The 15,948-nt window shown below is 38.4% G+C and overlaps 1 protein-coding gene across 1 annotated transcript in view; it reads right to left on the reverse strand.

The window, feature by feature from the left end:
• The window catches only part of CC2D2A (coiled-coil and C2 domain containing 2A), a 319,163-nt gene that overhangs the window by 261,625 nt on the left and 41,590 nt on the right, over positions 1 to 15,948 (reverse strand). Inside the window, exons 8-11 of the mRNA XM_053704126.1 lie at positions 14,875 to 15,025; positions 13,296 to 13,432; positions 9,785 to 9,916; positions 7,282 to 7,491 (exon numbers count right to left, since the gene is read on the reverse strand). Of these exons, the coding sequence (XP_053560101.1) occupies positions 7,282 to 7,491; positions 9,785 to 9,916; positions 13,296 to 13,432; positions 14,875 to 15,025 (630 nt within the window). The remainder of the gene's footprint in view (positions 1 to 7,281; positions 7,492 to 9,784; positions 9,917 to 13,295; positions 13,433 to 14,874; positions 15,026 to 15,948) is intronic.

Below are 15,948 nucleotides of genomic sequence, written 5' to 3' on the forward strand. Positions count from 1 at the left end.
GAAACTATAGGGTGCAGTGGTGACTGTAGTTTAAAAATAAAAAACACCTGCCTTAAAATGACAGGGCGGGCCGTGGACTGGATACACCACAAGAGAAATAAATTTATCAGGTAAGCATAAATTTTGTTTTCTCTTGTAAGGTGTATCCAGTCCACGGATCATCCATTACTTGTGGGATACCAATACCAAAGCTATAGGACACGGATGAAGGGAGGGACAAGGCAGGCGCTTAAACGGAAGGCACCACTGCCTGCAAGACCTTTCTCCCACAAATTGCCTCCGAAGAAGCAAAAGTATCAAATTTATAGAATTTTGAAAAAGTATGAAGCGAAGACCAAGTCGCCGCCTTACAAATCTGTTCAACAGAAGCCTCATTTTTAAAAGCCCACGTGGAAGCTACCGCTCTAGTAGAATGAGCTGTAATCCTTTCAGGAGGCTGCTGGCCAGCAGTCTCATAAACTAAGCGTATTATACTCCTTAGCCAAAAAGAAAGAGAGGTTGCCGAAGCCTTTTGGCCTCTCCTCTGTCCAGAGTAGACAACAAACAATGCAGATGTTTGACGAAAATCTTTAGTAGCTTGTAAATAAAACTTTAAAGCACGAACCACGTCAAGATTGTGTAAAAGACGTTCCTTCTTTGAAGAAGGATTAGGACACAGTGACGGTACAACAATCTCCTGATTGATATTTTTATTAGATACCACCTTAGGTAAAAAAAACAGGTTTGGTACATAACATCTGCATGAAAAATGAGATAAGGGGAATCACATTGTAAAGCAGATAACTCCGAAACTCTTCGAGCCGAGGAGATAGCTACTAAAAACAGAACCTTCAAAGATAAGAGCTTAATATCTATGGAATGCAAAGGCTCAAACGGAAGCCCTTGAAGAACCTTAAGAACTAAATTTAAACTCCAAGGCGGAGCAACAGGTTTAAACACAGGCTTGATTCTGACTAAAGCCTGACAAAACGCCTGCACGTCTGGAACCTCAGCCAGACGTTTGTGCAAAAGAATAGACAGAGCAGAAATCTGTCCCTTTAAGGAACTAGCTGACAAACCCTTCTCCAATCCTTCTTGGAGAAAAGATAATATCCTAGGAATCCTGACCTTACTCCATGAGTAACCCTTAGATTCACACCATATCTTATGATAGATTTTCCTGGTGACAGGCTTTCGCGCCTGTATTAAGGTATCAATGACCGACTCGGAGAAACCACGCTTTGATAAAATCAAGCGTTCAATCTCCAAGCAGTCAGCCTCAGAGAAATTAGATTTGGATGGTTGAAAGGACCCTGAAGTAGAAGGTCCTGTCTCAGAGGCAGAGTCCATGGTGGAAAGGATGACATGTCCACCAGATCTGCATACCAAGTCCTGCGTGGCCACGCAGGTGCTATCAAAATTACCGATGCTCTCTCCTGTTTGATCTTGACAATCAGACGAGGGAGCAGAGGAAACGGTGGAAACACATAAGCCAGGTTGAAGGACCAAGGCGCTGCTAGAGCATCTATCAGCGCTGCCTTGGGATCCCTGGACCTGGATCCGTAACAAGGAAGCTTGGCGTTCTGGCGAGACGCCATGAGATCCAGTTCTGGTTTGCCCCAGCGTTGAATCAACTGTGCAAACACCTCCGGATGGAGCTCCCACTCCCCCGGATGAAAAGTCTGTCGACTTAGAAAATCTGCCTCCCAGTTCTCTACTCCTGGGATATGGATAGCTGATAGATGGCAAGAGTGAATCTCTGCCCATCGAATTATCTTTGAAACCTCCAACATCACTAGGGAACTCCTTGTTCCCCCTTGATGGTTGATGTAAGCTACAGTCGTGATGTTGTCCGACTGAAATCTGATGAACCTCACTGCCGCTAGCTGAGGCCAAGCCTTCAGAGCATTGAATATCGCTCTTAGTTCCAGAATGTTTATTGGAAGGAGTGCCTCCTCCTGAGTCCACGACCCCTGAGCCTTCAGAGAGTTCCAGACTGCACCCCAGCCCAGAAGACTGGCATCTGTTGTTACTATTGTCCAATCTGGCCTGCGGAAGGTCATATCTTTGGACAGATGGACCCGAGATAGCCACCAGAGAAGAGAATCCCTGGTCTCTTGATCTAGATTTAGTAGAGGGGACAAATCTGTGTAATCCCCATTCCACTGACTGAGCATGCAGAGTTGCAGCGGTCTGAGATGTAGGCGGGCAAACGGAACTATGTCCATTGCTGCTACCATTAAGCCGATTACTTCCATACACTGAGCCACCGAAGGGCGAGAAGTATAATAAAGAACACGGCAGGAATTTAGAAGTTTTGACAACCTGTCCTCTGTCAGGTAAATCCTCATTTCTACAGAATCTATCAGAGTTCCCAGGAAGGAAACTCTTGTGAGAGGGGATAGAGAACTCTTTTTTTCGTTCACTTTCCACCCATGAGACCTCAGGAATGCCAGAACAATGTCCGTATGGGACTTGGCAATTTGGAAATTCGACGCCTGTATCAGAATGTCGTCTAAGTAAGGGGCTACTGCTATGCCCTGTGGCCTTAGGACCTCCAGAAGTGACCCTAGAACCTTCGTAAAGATTCTTGGTGCCGTAGCTAACCCAAAGGGAAGAGCCACAAACTGGTAATGCCTGTCTAGGAAGGCGAACCTGAGAAACCGATGATGATCTTTGTGTATCAGAATGCGAAGATAAGCATCCTTTAAGTCCACGGTAGTCATGTATTGACCCTCCTGGATCATAGGTAGGATGGTTCGAATAGTCTCTATCTTGAAAGATGGGACCCTGAGAAATTTGTTTAGGATCTTGAGATCTAAGATTGGTCTGAAGATTCCCTCTTTCTTGGGAACCACAAAGAGATTTGAATAGATGCCTTGCCCCTGTTCCTCCTTTGGAACTGGGTGGATCACTCCCATAACTAGGAGGTCTTGAACACAATGTAAGAATGCCTCTCTCTTTATCTGGTCTGCAGATAATTGTGAGAGGTGAAATCTTCCTTTTGGGGAAGAAGCTTTGAAGTCCAGAAGATATCCCTGGGACACAATTTCCAACGCCCAGAGATCCTGGACATCTCTTGCCCAAGCCTGGGCAAAGAGAGAAAGTCTGCCCCCTAATAGATCCGTTACCGGATCGGGGGCTGATCTTTCATGCTGTCTTAGAGGCAGCAGCAGGCTTCTTGGCCTGCTTACCTTTGTTCTAAGCCTGGTTAGGTCTCCAGACCGGCTTGGACTGGGCAAAATTTCCCTCTTGTTTTGCATTAGAGGAAGTTGATGCCGCGCTCGTCTTAAAGTTTCGAAAGGCACGAAAATTAGTTTGTTTGGTCCTTAATTTATTAGACCTATCCTGAGGAAGGGCATGACCTTTTCCTCCAGTAATATCAGAAATGATCTCCTTCAGTCCAGGCCCGAATAGGGCCTGCCCCTTGAAGGGAATGTTGAGAAGCTTAGACTTTGAAGTAACGTCAGCTGACCAGGATTTAAGCCATAGCGCCCTACGCGCCTGAATAGCAAAACCTGAGTTCTTAGCCGTTAGTTTGGTTAAATTAACAACGGCGTCAGAAACAAATGAATTGGCTAGCTTAAGCGCTTTAAGCTTGTCAAGTATATCATCCAATGGGGTTTCTACCTGTAAGGCCTCTTCCAGAGACTCAAACCAGAAGGCCGCAGCAGCAGTGACCGGGGCAATGCATGCAAGAGGCTGGAGAATAAAACCCTGTTGAATAAACATTTTCTTAAGGTAACCCTCTAACTTTTTATCCATTGGATCTAGGAAAGCACAACTGTCCTCGACGGGGATAGTTGTACGCTTAGCTAGGGTAGAAACTGCTCCCTCCACCTTAGGGACCGTTTGCCATAAGTCCCGTGTAGCGGCATCTATTGGAAACATTTTCTTAAAAACAGGAGGGGGAGAGAACGGTACACCTGGTCTATCCCATTCCTTAGTAATAAGTTCTGAAAACCTCTTAGGTATTGGAAAAACATCAGTGTAAACAGGCACTGCATAGTATTTATCCAATCTACACAATTTCTCTGGCACTATAATGGTGTCACAGTCATCTAGAGTAGCTAAAACCTCCGTGAGCAACACGCGGAGGTGTTCAAGCTTAAATTTAATGTTGACATATCAGAATCAGGTTGAAGCATCTTCCCTGAGTCAGAAAAATCACCCACAGATAGAAGCTCTCCTGCCTCAGCTTCTGCATATTGTGAGGGGATATCAGACATAGCTACTAAAGCGTCAGAGTGCTCTGTATTTCTCCTAGCCCCAGAGCTGTCTCGCTTTCCTTGTAACCCTGGTAGTTTGGCCAATACCGCTGTTAGGGTATGATCCATAACTGCCGCCATGTCTTGTAAAGTAAACGCCATGGGCGCGCTAGATGTACTTGGCGCCTCTTGAGTGGGCGTCCCTTGAGCGGGAGTCAAAGGTTCTGACACGTGGGGCGAGTTAGTCGGCATAACTTCCCCCTTGTCAGTTTCCTCTGGTGATAAATCTTTTAAAGCCAGAATATGATCTTTATAACTTAAAGTAAAATCAGTACATTTGGTACACATTCTGAGAGGGGGTTCCACAATGGCTTCTAAACATAATGAACAAGGAGTTTCCTCTATGTCAGACATGTTTAAACAGACTAGCAATGAGACCAGCAAGCTTGGAAAACACTTTAATAAATGTAAACAAGCAAAAAATAAAAACGGTACTGTGCCTTTAAGAGAAACAAAAAAAGTCAGAAATTGAAAAACAGTGATAAAAAGCAGTAAATCTTACGAAATTTTTACAGTGTGTATAATAGGCTAACAGAGCATTGCACCCACTTGCAAATGGATGATTAACCCCTTAGTTTCAAAACGGGATCAAAAAAACGATATAAACGTTTTTTAACAGTCACAACAAACTGCCACAGCTCTGCTGTGGCCCTACCTGCCCATACAACGACTTTGGAAGGCACAAAACCCTTTGGAGAGGTCCTTAGTGTTCAGGGGACTCCTTCAGGGAAACTGGATGTCTCAAACTGCAAAATCTAATGCGCATTTAGGCGTGAAAATAGGCCCCTCCCAACCTGTATTCACAGTGAGAGGGCCTAACAAAACTATCCCTAGGCAAAATCTAGCCAGCCATGTGGAAAAAACTGGGCCCCAATAAAGTTTTATCACCAATATGTAGAAAAAACGTTTAAACACTTCCAGCAAACGTTATCAATTTTTCAGTAATGTGAGAAAGTAATAAGAATATTACCTTTTACAGCAAGCATGATACTAGTCGTTATTAAATCACTGTAATCAGGCTTACCTTAAATAAATCCGGTATTAACAGCATTTTCTAGCATATTCATTTCTCTAGAAAAATTTAAACTGCACATACCTCATAGCAGGAGACCCTGCACACCATTCCCCCAGCTGAAGTTACCTCATCTCTTCAGTTATGTGTGAGAACAGCAATGGATCTTAGTTACAACCTGCTAAGATCATCAAAAACCACAGGCAGACTCTTCTTCAACTTTCTGCCTGAGGCTAAAACAGTACAACTCCGGTACCATTTGAAAATAACAAACTTTTGATTGAAGATAAACTAAATAAATTCACCACATCTCTCTAGCTACTTCCTTTCTTGTCGAGAGCTGCAAGAGAATGACTGGTAGTGGCAGTTAGGGGAGGAGCTATATAGACAGCTCTGCTGTGGGTGATCCTCTTGCAGCTTCCTGTTGGGAAGGAGAATATCCCACAAGTAATGGATGATCCGTGGACTGGATACACCTTACAAGAGAAATATATATATATATATATATATATATATATACACACACAGAGAAAGTCCAGCACTCGCTTACAAGCTCTCAGCTAAGATTAAACGAGAGTTAGTTACCGTATCTGGCCAAATGGGACAAGCCCAGTGCCACTCTCAGGAAGCTGTGCTGTCTCCAGAGTCACAGGCATGTTTGCTTTTAATCTTAGCTGAGAGCTTGTAAGCGAGTGCTGGACTTTCTCTGTGTGTTGTATTAATTTATTTTGTAATTTTGTCATGGGATGTGTACCCAGTCCAGTCTGAGAGTGCAGCCCCCCCCCCCCCGTGTTTTGTATATGACTAGGGTGATAACATAAGTCTGTGAACCCTGACTTGTTCCCTGTTTGTTTGATTGAGAGCTGACATTTCTATGGCTGTATTAGGGACCCAGGTTTTGGAAGAGACCTTGACGTGGTACCTGGGCTTGTCCCATTTGGCCAGATGCGGTAACTAACTCTTCCAGGTTTGCTTTTAATCTTAGCTGAGAGCTTGTAAGCGAGTGCTGGACTTTCTCTGTGTGTTATATTAATTTGTTTTGCAATTTTCCCTATGGGCCTTGCACCCAGACTTGTCTGGGGCCAACTGCCTGTGACTCTGGAGACAGCACAACTTCCTGAGAGTGCCCTCCCATGTTATATATATATATATATATATATATATATATATATATATATATATATATATATATATATATATATATATATACATAGGTATTATACAGGGCGAGGAGTGCCCTCTATGCACACCGGCACTTGGACTCTTAACTCCTGATAAGGAGTGCAGACTTGCTTTTATCGAGACTATATCAGTACCACCTAGACTTGGGATTACTTATTTATATATGTCTTTATCATACCTCATATGTTGAGGTTTTTAAATGTGAGTTTACATTTGTCTGCTTATACATATATGTAATATTAATAAACTGTATTACACTATATGTTTCTCTCTGGCTTTCTTACATGATACGGTGAGCATCCTTACCTCATTTGATTGAGGGTTTTTAATGTAATTGCACACCCTTAGGGGGATATATAGAAGATTTGAAGAAGCTGATATCTGAATTCTTTCATACACCTGCCACTTTGGGACACTATAAGGAAATTTTGATTATCTTATGAACTTATAGGTCACACCCCGGTGTATTTCCTTAACTGTGTCCTATATTATTACATCTCTACCATTCATATTTATGTACAATACTATTGTTGCATTTATTGTTTGAACATAGGTTCTTTTATATTGTTTTACATGTTTATAGCCTGTAAGTAGGCAATTACTTTTATCACCTTGCTCTCACTGCACCATCCCTATACATCTTGTGTTTGTATATATATTTATACATACATACATACATACACATTTATACACATATATATATATATATATATATATATATATATATATATATATATATATATATATATATATATATATATATATACACACACATACATACATCCACAAAGACTATTGTTTCTTGAATACTTTATATAAGGATAAAATAAAACCAAATACCTTATCTGTCAAAAGACCGGAAAGATTTTTTTGTCTTCTTCCAACATACTGATCATACATTTGTGCCAGTTTTGAAGCGAGGACATGTTCGCGACTGAAAAGTGGGTGATGGGTAAATATTATTCCATTTATATCAATGTCCAGCAGAAACTCTCCCTGAAGAGCTCCAGTTCCAACCATGTACTGATTGGCATATTTGTGGGGAATCGCCTGTATGAAATGCACAAATGAAACTGTTTAAATGAAATAACAACTATTGCTAGTAACAATTATATTGTCAGCATTTTCCCCTCCCTAAAGCTCTCTCGTCTGGTGAGATTCTATAAGATGCCTCATTTTGTTACAAGGTCCCTCAGAAGTGCTTTGAAATACATTTGTTTACTTTGGGAACTCTTTACCCTATAAAGGAGAGTTTGCTAATATTCTTTATTTGAAAGAGAGACACTTGCTTTACAACAGGGATAGCCAATGGGTGGGGGGCACATGTGGCCTTCTGCACTAGTTTTTGCAGCCCCAATGAAAAAGCAAAACTTATAATGGGAGCCATAGATTTGTGGAACCAGAAAAAAACAAAAATGAAAGTGTGTGTTTGGTAACTTCTGGTGGGCCCTACACATTATTATTATTATTTATATTTGTGTTTAATAGCCATACATTTATTTGCAGACCTTAAGGCACTGGTTTTCAAACCTGTCCTCAGGCCTCCCCAGCAGGCCAGATTTTCAGGATTACCTTGAATGAGAGCAGGTAAAATAACCATGTTTACAAAGCAGCTGATTATTTCACCTGTGCTCTTCCTGAGAATCAGGGCCCTCAGCCCTTCAGAACTCTATTAGAAATAATTTTCCTTTTGCAGATTGTATCCTAAATAAGAAGTGATCTTTAATTCCTTAAAGGGGCAGTAAACCTAGAAAATAAGTAAATAAATAGAGCTTCGTTTCAGCCTGTTGAACACCACAGAGGTCCTAAGTTCCACTTTTTTAACAACTTTAAAGGGGCAGTAAACCTAGAAAATAATGGTATATAATTCTGCACATAGTGCAGAATTATATAACATTATCTTAGCCAAACTTTATGCAACATAATATTGCCGGGGAAATTTTATTAAAAAAAAGAGGGTTTTTCAGACCGCTGCTCTTGCTCTACTGAGCGGGTCTGGATTTCTCCCTGAGCGCATATGGGCTGCTGTCTAGTCACAGGCAGACCCGATCGCGCCATTACACTCAATGCAGCTCGCTCCGCTATCAGACAGAGCAGGAGCGAGCTGCATTGAGTGTAATGGTGCGATCGGGCCGGTGTGTGACTAGATAGCTGCCCAGATGCGCTCAGGGGGAAATTCAGACCCGCTCAGTAGAGCAAGAGCGGCAGTCTGAAAAACCCTCTTTTTTTTATAAATTTTCACCAGCAATTTTATGTTGCATAAGGTTTGGCTAAGATAATGTTATATAATTCTGCACTATGTGCAGAATTATATACCATTATTTTCTAGGTTTACTGCCCCTTTAAAGTTGTTAAAAAAGTGGAACTTAGGACCTCTGTGGTGTTCAACAGGCTGAAACGAAGCTCTATTTATTTACTTCATTTATAAACTTACTTAGAATAACTAAATAATTTCCTAAACAAAGGCCATAATATCTTAAGCAATTCATTTTTACAAGGAATGATGGAAAGCAAAATCTAGTTCAACTCTGCATGAACTTTCAGTTGTGTATAAACTAATAATAATACGAATAATAATAGATTAAATTATTTGCTAAATGTGGTTTTATTGGCATAACAAGTCTATTTGCTAGCATTGTGTTAGTACAAAGTGTATAGTTTTGCAGTTGTTATCTGCTAAAGCCAATTAGGGAGTTATATGTGGTAGGGTTAGTCTTGAGACGTCAGCAGTATTTCCACCTCTGAGAATTAGAAAATCCACACTTTTCAGAGCTTAATTATATCCAAAGGGGGCAAAATAAGTAATGAATGTATGTTTCAAAGTTGTTGTATTACACATTGCTAAACATTTTATATAAACATCTTAAAGGGACACTGAACCCAATTTTTTCCCTTCGTGATTCAGATAGAGCATGCAATTTTAAGCAACTTTCTAATTTACTCCTATTATCAAATTTTCTTTTTTCTCTTGCTATCTTTATTTGAAAAAGAAGGCATCTAAGGTTTTTTTTTTTTGTTCAGAACTCTGGACAGCACTTTTTAATTGGTGGATGAATGTATCCACCAATCAGCAAGGACAACCTAGGTTGTTCACCAAAAATGGGCCGGCATCTAAACTTACATTCTTGCATTTCAAATAAAGATACCAAGAGAATGAAGACAATTTGATATTAGGAGTAAATTAGAAAGTTGCTTAAAATGTAATGCTCTATCTGAATCACACACAAAAAAAATTTGGGTTCAGTGTCCCTTTAAGGTGTTTACTGACCCTTTAAAAATCTCTGAGAGATTAGATCTTGAATATACTGCTTCAAATTTCTTCAAAGCTAATCCTTTTTTTTACCTTTAAATAAACAGTTTCCAAGGCTGGATCGGTTCCTTCATGAAGAGAAAATATAGGTGGTCTCGTAGATGATGGTTTTATGGGATTCGCTAGAGCAAAAATTTTGCCATCATCCCCAAACCATTTTTTTCCCTGAAAAAAAGAAAGAGAGAACATAACAAGGAAATCACTGAGTGATTAGATTAGTGAACAACAACAATAGCAAAAAATGTAGAAATCAATAACCTGTGTGGTATAGCAATACTCCAATTAATGTAGGACGTGTTTATTTGTTACTAATTAATATTTTCAAGTCAAGTGATCATTCAATTAAAAATGTTTCTACAAAAAAGATAAAGATAAAAAAAAGCAGTTTAAATTATAAATTGTTAAAACAAACAAAAACAAAACAGTGGCCCTGTTTGCATTGCAGGATGGTTCTCTAAAAAATCTCCATGTTCAATGAATTTATTAATCAAACATCACCTACTTTATATATTCAAAAACCACAATTGGGGTTCAGTAAAAGAACATAATATGATATATCCAGCACCAAATACAAATTCAAATAGAGTGTATCTAAATTTAAACAATAAAGGCATATTTGCGCTCCACTTTGTAATACCAGGTCACGCAAATGTGCGCTGGTATTGCAAGTGATGTGCAATGCAAATGCAACCTCACATTCGTATTGCGCAGAAGCATTGCGCTTCCATAGGCTCCAAAGGGAGCCTCATTCTCATGCCGTGAGATATGGCATGAGAATTAGAGCCGCAAAGGGGGTAAGTCGCACAGCGATGGCAGAAAATTGTAAATGTATATGACTATATACATATATATTTATGTGTTTATATGTGTCTATACATAAATATTTCCTGGTAACCCACAGTTCTCATAGACAGCAATGTAAAGGCACTTTTTTCAGTGCTGTTTTTTTTTTTTTTTCTAACACCTCACACCCACTCCATTTAGCCCCCCAAAACTGCTTTTTGACGTTATTTTATTTAAAAATAAAGATGCTTCTATCTTTATTTTTTAATAAAGTATATCACACTTGATTTTGGCGGGAATTTGGTGGACATTTACAAAATTAACCAGAGATCTAATTGCTACCGTGAGCTCTGGAAATAGCTGGTTATTTATTAAACTGGCAAATTTGCCCATTTGCGGGTGCGCAATAAATTAGCGCTCCACTTGTAATCTAGCCCATAATCAGATAGCACTCCAAATTGACACCGTAGAGTCACAGAATCTCTCCCAAGGCAGCACTCCAGTAACGTCTAGTACACTAATCACATCTGAAATACAACAAGGGAAAGGAGGCTCCTCATGGTGTAATATATCGATTCAATTGTGTGAATGCTGCAGTTTAAGTTTCCACTCACATGTAAGCAAGCACCAAAACGCGTTTCTCGGCTGTAAGAGAGCAGTTTCATCAGGCTGCCTGATGAAACAGCTGTCTAATAGACAAGAAACGCGTAGCTTTTAAATAAATATTTTAAGTGTGCTCCTTTGTTCCAGTGCTACCTACTATGGTCACCTCCTTCCTGGCTGTCTAACTGGACCATCATTGTCAGCAGTGGATATATGGTATCGGCCCTGGAACAGGAAATGAGCTTACCGGGCAGCTCTGAGGACCCGCTGGCGATCACAGCACTGTTTTGGTGCTTGTTTACATATGAGTGGAAACTTTCCACTGCAGCATTCATGCAATTGAATAGATATATTGCAGCATGAGGTGTCTCCTTTCTCTTGTTGTATCAACTCCTTAATGTACATGGCTGACACAACATAAAAAAAAAAATCCACATTGTTATGGCATCTGAATAATCCTGTTAGCTCAAAGGGATAGATATTTAAATATTCATGTGAAATTCAGTTTTGAATAGAAATATTTTTGCAATATCTAGTAAGTTATTACTGTTTTTCAGCAGCATACACACATGTGCTGTGAGGGCCCTTGCACCAGTATACAAACACCACACTTTCTCAGATAAACTTTCTACTGAGAAATATCACCTGAACATCTCTATGTAAAAAATATATTTTACCTCAGAATTTCCTAAGTATTCACCCCCCAACTGTAAAGAGACTTTAAGCAGCCAATCAGGATGCTAGTCCCAGGACTTACAAGGGAATGTGCATCTGGCATATGGAGGCATAGTCATATTACTTTCCTATTCAGTTTAAGGAACTTTACTATGAAATCTCATGAGATTACAGCAAAGCAAAGTATGACTTTGGCACTGCTGATGCAGATTGGATATTTTCTTTTCAACTTTCAAGTATAACTGTTCACAGAGCACTTACTCTGCTAAACTGAACAAATTTTAAGGTAAAATATCTTCCCTTTTTACATAGAGATGTTCAGGTGATATTTTCATGTCAGCTTTTTACAGTTATTCAGAATCACTTTCAAGTGATTTAGTATATGGGCATTATGTCCCTTTAAAAGGAAATAAATACCCAAATACTAAACAAGTTGAAAGTAGAGCAGCATATCTGTTAAAAAAAAGGCAAGAAAATATTGTTTTATTTTACCTCAATAATTTCTCAGTAGCCACATTACATTGTAAAAGAAATTTTAGGAACCAATCAGGATGCTTGTCCCAGGACTTGAAAGGGAGACTGCATCTGGCATGTACAGGCACAGTCACTTTATTTTGTTCCTCAATTTAAGGAATAGTCTAGTCAAAATTAAACTTTCTTGATTTAGATAGAGCATGCAATTTTAAGCAACTTTCTAATTTACTCCTATTATCAATTTCTCTTCATTCACTTGGTAACTTTATTTGAAAAAGCAAGAATGTAAGCCTAGGAGCCGGCCCACTTTTGGTTCAGCACCTTGCTGATTGGTGTCTACATTTAGACACCAATCAGAAAGCCCTACCCAGGTTCTGAATCAAAAATGGGCCGGCTCCAAAAATTACATTCTTGCTTTTTCAAATAAAGATATCAAAAGAATGAAGAAACATTGATAATAGGAGTAAATTAGAAAGTCGCTTAAAATTGCATGCTCTATCTGAATCATGAAAGTTTAATTTTGACTAGACTATCCCTTTAGGGAAGTTTACTGCTGATTATGCTGATTGGCTGTTGTTTTTTCACCATGCAGACAACGGTAAAAAGAGTATCTGAAGAATAACTCCTCACAGAGAGATACTAGACAAACTCCAAAATTTATTTTGCTTGCATAAGAAAAAATGTATATAAAAGTTACTAGTCCAGACCACAAAATTTGGGACTAGTGGATATATGTACTTGTATATGTGAAATATATATACTGTATATGTATACATACATAAAAAGGTTTAAGTTAGAGCAATTTATTTCAGGAAGTGCACTTCTATACACAGCTTGTGCATGAGACAGTTTTAACAAATTTTAGAATTTAGAAAAAAAATTTAGAAACATTTTTAGAAAATTATAACAATGAAAAAATCTGCTACAAGAAACAAAAGTATTATTGAATATAATCTTGAGCATATATAAATGAATTACATTTGAACATTAAGAGTAAGAGTTTGATTACCTCTTCCTGACGGAGTATTCTATTCTCTAAAATGTTCTCATTCGTTCTGGATATTTTAGGTCTTTCTCCAATATACAGACCCTCATCTTCCACATACCTGGGCTTCATGTTTTCAGGCATCTTCTGAGAAGTTGGCACTGTTATTAAAGAACCCAAACATTTCATTATCTTTAATTAATTGATAAACAATGTGACTTTCATAAAGTAGGGACAGTAAATGTTATAAATATCTGCAATGCACTGAAAACATAGCAGTTCATTAATAAACTCCCATCCTCCCCTCTCCAGAGGCTTTTATTTAAAGGGACATTGTACACTAGATTTACCTTTGCATAAATGTTTTGTAGATGATCCATTTATGTAGCCCATCTGGTAGTATTTTTATAAAAATGTATAGTTTTGCTTATTTTTTAAGAACATTGTGCTGATTTTCAGACTCCTAACCAAGCCCCACAGTGCCAGATGTATACACGCGTTTACAGACTCCTGCAGGCTCCTGTTTGTTATCTGTCTTTTCATATGCAGGGAAGGCAGAAGGAGGGAGTGTCTGCTCTTTTTGTTTACCCAACCCTTTCAGTGGGTGTCCCAGACTACCTCATCAACAAAGTTAAACTGGGAGCTTCTAAGTAAGTTTTTAAAAGGTTTTATATTGGATTTTTAGATCAGTATCTGTGCATATTCTTCTTTATAGTAGTGTCTATTACATGCAGTTAAATGAAAATTGGTGTATAATGTCCCTCTAAGTTAAAATGACAGCAAAGTCAAAATTAAACTTTCATGACTCAGAGTGACCAATTTTAAAACAACGTTCCAATTTATATCTTTTATCTAATATGTTTTGTTCTATTAGTATCCTTTGTTAAAAAAGCATACCTAGGTAGACTTGTTTCATGTCCCTATAATGTCAGCAAGTAAAGCTGTACCTCTGGTCAGCCAGTCATGAAGGACTCAGATTTACCACAGCAGTGCAGTGAGAGAGGAATCTCCTTTCCTGCATGTAAGGTGTGTGGTAGAGCATCAGACTGGCTATACCGCCCATTAACACTAGCATTACAGACTTTTACGTTTACTTTCCCTTTAAAGGAAATTATTTTAATGATACTTGGGTACAAAAATAAGTTGGTATATTCTGACAAATTTTAAAATGTTACTCTAGGATGGTTATGCTTTATAACTTGCAGTAAGTCTGCAATATGAACACATTTAGCTAGAATATATATATATACACACACACACACACACAAACTGTTCACAGTAAATTATTACTTTTGAAATGACCAGAGAGTGTAAGTTTTTTGTGCGCATCTATATATATATATATATATATATATATATAAATACACCCCATTTTGACAGTAAAGTGTCAGTGCATTGCTTTCACTGAAGGCAGACAGCTAAGTAAACACAATGTTTTAGTAAAGTAAATCAGCTTAGACTAAAAAAGATAACTTTTTTTCATGCAGATCATTTTTTGGTATTAATATATTTTATATATAAATATATGATGCATCACTTTTTAGTTTAAGCAAAAATACCAACCAGGACAGAAATTGCATTAAAATAAACAAAACACAGTTACCTTGTTGAATACTTGGAACAAAAATGAGGTCTTTTAATTTCTGCAGCCGACTGTGGTCGCCCTCATATTCAGCAGGTGACAGCTCTAGGAAATCCCGTATTGTCTGGTCTATGACAAACAGATCTTCAGGAACCAGGCACTCATCTTCACCCTGAAAGATTTGCATTCTATGGTAAGTGAATGTTCCTTTTGTGTCTTTTTAAAGTATTTGAGTCTTTTTACTACAGAAACTTCTGCATGTCACTTGGGAAGTGCAGGAGCGAATAAGAAACTTACTTAGATTTGAAGGTTTTCACTGGTGTATAATGAAATAAAGTAGCCGAGCAAACATAATTATATAAACGTATCAAAACATTTAACTAAAACAGGCAACTAAATGTGACAATAACATTTTCTATACTCTTCCGCAAATGCATACAGTGAAGTGGGCACTTGCTTCTTGTGGTGACAAACACAAAAATTAAGCCAAGAATATTTGTTTTCTATTAGATGGGGAAATTGAAATGAACATTAAACTCAAGATTTAATCTCCCTGTAAACTGTTTAATTAAAATAAAACTCAGAATAAGGAAAGAAAGAGAAAAGGGGATGACTTGTTGAATGACCGACAGGGACCTGTGATCTAAGCACCTTGGTTCCCTTGAGTTCTTCTTCCTGAGGAGCACATACAATCTTGATCGTGCTCTCCATTTGCAAGCACTCTCCTAATGTACAAAAATCATTTAAAATGGTCTACATGTATATCCCATCCCTAATCTATTTATAAGAATTATCTATTACTAAGCTAACTGATGGTCTACATGTATATCCCATCCCTAATCTATTTATAAGAATTATCTATTACTAAGCTAACTGATGGTCTACATGTATATCCCATCCCTAATCTATTTATAAGAATTATCTATTACTAAGCTAACTGATGGTCTACATGTATATCCCATCCCTAATCTATTTATAAGAATTATCTATTACTAAGCTAACTGATGGTCTACATGTATATTCCATCCCTAATCTATTTAGAAGAATTATCTATTACTAAGCTAACTGATGGTCTACATGTATATCCCATCCCTA

This window comes from Bombina bombina, chromosome 2 (genome assembly GCF_027579735.1).
Source record: "Bombina bombina isolate aBomBom1 chromosome 2, aBomBom1.pri, whole genome shotgun sequence".
Lineage (NCBI taxonomy): Eukaryota > Metazoa > Chordata > Amphibia > Anura > Bombinatoridae > Bombina > Bombina bombina.